Genomic DNA, 3,982 nt, shown 5'->3' with positions numbered 1-3,982 from the left:
TAGATCAATGCTAAATATTTTGTTCCGATGATTCAATGTGAACAAGTAATTATTCAATAAAATAACTCAAAGAATTTATAGTATTTAAGATATTGTCTAATCAATGAGTATCCAGCGAACTCAACTTTATTGTAGCACTTGCAACTTAATTTATCCACTAACTAGCACTCAACCAGATATTTAGTTTTATCTGTCTAGCATCATCATAAAAGAAATAGCAATGTCCTTATGGTAAGATTAATTTCTGAATGAGATATTTGTCTGTTATATATATCTGCCAGCCTTTCTTCATCTATTCTAAACTGGGTCAAAGTTTTTTATTGAAATAGAATTTAAAGTCTCTAGGAAGAATATATTGATTTGCTTATTTATTTTATCCAAATAAAATAAAGCTTTCCATTGTGATAATCCTTTCGCACCCCCAATACCAAATGTTAAGTTTCTTTTGCGCTTTGATTATGATAAACACAATTGCAGATGTAAGTGAGGTTGAACCCCGAAAAAGTTGCGATACAGCCTACATTTTCCTTCAACATAAGTCCCAAAATTACAAACCAAATACCTCCTAAAATCAACTGGATACTATTCATTGTAAAACCAATAAATAATTTTTATTGGTCACGCGTTATTCCCTTTAAAAGCTTTCAAATAATTTGGTCTAGTTTAACCTCGTCCAAAGTACTAATATTGAGGTTTTCATGTGACTGGTCAAATCACGTCTCCTTATTATATGTTGAAAACAGACGGGACTTACGAGTAGTCGTCTCCACAGAAATTTGCGGCCGGAAATTTAACTTTTGAACCGTGTTTTAATGGTCATGAAAAGGCTTTGATAAAATTGGAAATACAAAGTACCAAGTCCTTCCAATTAAATACACATCAGTTATTTGTTCATTTATTAACTTTCTCATGCAATCAGAACATATTACATTGTTGAACATGTTGCCCTCACGATTTCAAAGTGTCGAAGCTTGAATATTCGACAAGAAACCAACTTACCATATTTTATCAAACACGCTGGCCTTTAAAAAAATAGACTATGCGATGATATAGTCACCAAAACGGAATGGGACTTGGTCCGGCCTAGATATGGCTATTACTTCCTATGTCCTACTTTCACGTAATGCTCACCGTTGTGGGAGAGGTGTTTTAATGTCGACACACAAGTCAATAGGGTAGGTAGCTGGTCTATTTAGAGGATAAACAGCCCTTTTGCGTATGTTTCACCATTTATTGGAATTTAGGAAGACTCGTTAATAAAATACTGAAATGCGGGGGGACATGACAGAAAACAATAGGAAGTCTTGGTAAAACACCCCAGTGGCACCGGAGAATTCCGTAAGACTCCAGAAGGTTTGTGGGAGCCACAAGAAATGTACCAGATTAGTGCGATGCATCCAGGAAATGCAAGAAATTGCCAATCATTTCCGAAAGCCACATGCAAATCGACAGGAACCATCCAAAATTTTCCACACTTTCTAGAGTACGCAGGGGAGATCCAGATAATTCCATGGTGCATCCCACGTTGCTGTGATGAGTTCATAGGAAATTGCGTAAGATACGGCAAGTTCACGATAGAAAGGAAGGGTTTCCTACTAAGAAAGATGGTTCTACAACTGGTAGCGAATTAATTAAAGATGGACTTGCACCACTGTATATATAGAAAGATTGAGAGTAAAAAAGAGGATATCGAATCGTCAAAACCAAAAGACAGTCAAGTTTATTGAGATAATAACCCTACTCAATGGCCCTTCGTCGTTTATTTTCTTCTCGGGGAAATTCTAGCTTGAGAAAGGGAGAGCTGCGCGCGAATAACAGCAAAAGTATGGATGAATTATAATCTACATACAGTCCAGGTGAATTATTAAAATAGAAAATGTCCCCCGGTGAATAGCGGTAAGGGAGTTAGCCATGCTAGAAGACTGGAGATAGAGACTTACGAGAAAGACGTGGACAACACAAATAAGAAGACGAGTACGGAGAATCTGTACGAATTTCCGATAAGCCCCCGAGTGTGCAGCCTCTCTACCTCTCCAACTCCATCTTCGGGAAGCTCTCGCCGATGCGTAAGAAACTGCGACTCTCATCCAAATTCTTCTGCGACTCCAAGTCCTCCCCTCCGTCATCCTCTTCCTTGGTCTCGACAGTGGCGTACTGCGGAAATTCGCTCTGTTTTACGGCGAAGACGAGATAGAGAATGACGGAGAAGATGGCCACCCCGGCGAGGCACCAGCTGAACTGAAGATTGACCAAGGACTTAGCGCGGTGAAGGGCGTCCCCGCCGTGGCAGCGGACGACGACATGCCCATCCTCGCGGTTCATAAAACAGCCCTTGAAAACCAACGCCGGAGTCCACAGCACAAAGCCCATGATAATGAACCAGAGCCCCTGGAAGAAGATGCTTGCGGAGCGGACGAAACTCACGACAAAGCTCGCGGGATAGGCGACTCCCAGAAGGGCCGTAGCCAGCGAGACGACGATCACGGCCTGCAATAGAAGATGGTACTGACCCTCCACGCCCATGTGGTCCGTGGAGTGGAGATGGAACGTGAAAAGCTGCAGCCAGAAGGCCACGGCCGCGAGGATGAAGGTGAGCTCGAGCTTAGCCCGAGGGGAGAACCGGTCCAGGACGACGGCGAGAGCGGCGTAGACGATGAAGGTGAAGGAGATGGAGGCGTGCTCAAAGTTGTGAAGGTGGTCGGAAGGGATGGTCCAGTCGTCGTCCAGGGGCTGCCCCTTTTTCGGCCCGATGAAGAGCTCCATGGCTATGGAGATGCAACTTCCTACGATAATCAGATAGAGCTCGAGATGGCGGAGCCGGCCTACTGGAAACCATGGCCGGGACTTGTACGAGCCTGGCCTCTGCGTATAAACCTTGATGTGGTTCAGCAAGTGCCATAGTCCCAGCGCGAGGAAGGCGAAACCGGGAGCGACGTGGCCAACCAGGGTGCCCATCCTCGAAGCCGACGAGTTTGGAGGAAGTCGTTCGCTGATCGAAGTTTCAAATGGGTTGTCCTTTTATGACGCTCGAAGCTTCTCAATGTCAAAGCTCTGGAGAGTTCGTAGATTATTTTCGTATTATTTATGTGGCGTGGACTCTATATTATCTTCCCTTTGCTAACGCAATGATCGCGACGAAATGCTAAAGCGCCGGCCACTAACAGGTCCTAAACTGACATCATTCGCGAGAGGCGTTATCCTTAATTCCATGTTTCTTGACGGCGACATCATTGTTTACGTGCGAATTAAGGCTTCCCCCGGTGATATGGGAGAACTGGTCGAGCTTCATTCTGATTGATTTCTATCTTTATCTATGAGGAGACTTCTACGTAACATAGATTTGTCGTCCTCGCTCATTGTTTCCTTAAAGAAGTCAGCGGGGACGTTAGCGCAGTGAAATCTCCGTGCGCGAGGGAAGAACCAGTCCGTAGAGCGTTACACAGGAATAATGAGTTCAGACGTCAAGGAAGTTGACAGGAATAGGTGGCGGGTCGTCACGCATATGGGTACGCAACTTGTTTCAAAGAATAGAGCGTGCGAACGAGCTAAGAAGGAATGCGTGGTTGAAACTGAGAATTGGTGAGCTCGTACGGTTGAATTTGCTTCACTTGTCCTTATCTTTATGGTGGCCTTAAGGTTTACCAGTCGTCTTTCCTTCCCTCTCCTCTCTCCCGCTCTCTCTCTCTCCCCACTCTCCCTCTCCCCCTCTCACTCCTCTCCCTCTCTCGCTCTCTCTCCCCTCCTCTCTCCCGCTCTCTCTCTCTCTCTCTTTCCCTCTCTCTCTCTCTCCCCTCTCACCCTCTCTCTACCTATCCTCTCTCTAATCTCTATTCCTCTACTCCTCTACCTCTCCTCTTTCCCTCTCTCTATTCCTCTACTCTCTCTACCTCTCCTCTTTCCCTCTCTCTATTCCTCTACTCTATCCCCCTACTTTCTCTACCTCTCCTCTTTCCCTCTCTCTATTCCTCTACTCTATCCCCCT

General features: G+C 44.8%; 1 protein-coding gene across 2 annotated transcripts; it reads right to left on the bottom strand.

Moving 5' to 3' along the window:
- Positions 1 to 1,247: 1,247 nt before the first annotated feature.
- LOC144713666 (uncharacterized) lies at positions 1,248 to 3,761 on the bottom strand. 2 transcript variants are annotated; one of them, XR_013584112.1, is made up of 2 exons: positions 1,941 to 3,761; positions 1,248 to 1,528 (listed from the first exon to the last, which is right to left on the bottom strand). XR_013584112.1 is itself a non-coding variant. In XM_078588321.1 (1 exon), exon 1 carries the CDS (start codon positions 2,953 to 2,955, stop codon positions 2,026 to 2,028), a length of 930 nt encoding a protein of 309 aa, XP_078444447.1. In that variant the 5' UTR covers positions 2,956 to 3,760; the 3' UTR covers positions 1,813 to 2,025. The 2 variants fall into 2 exon arrangements, 1 of the variants encoding a protein (XP_078444447.1); XM_078588321.1 differs by lacking the exon at positions 1,248 to 1,528 and having other exon boundaries at positions 1,813 to 3,760.
- Positions 3,762 to 3,982: the final 221 nt, after the last annotated feature.

This window comes from Wolffia australiana, chromosome 16 (genome assembly GCF_029677425.1).
Source record: "Wolffia australiana isolate 7733 chromosome 16, ASM2967742v1".
Lineage (NCBI taxonomy): Eukaryota > Viridiplantae > Streptophyta > Magnoliopsida > Alismatales > Araceae > Wolffia > Wolffia australiana.
The sequence above is the reverse complement of the archived record's forward strand: the minus strand, read 5'-3'. Positions and strand labels throughout refer to the sequence as shown.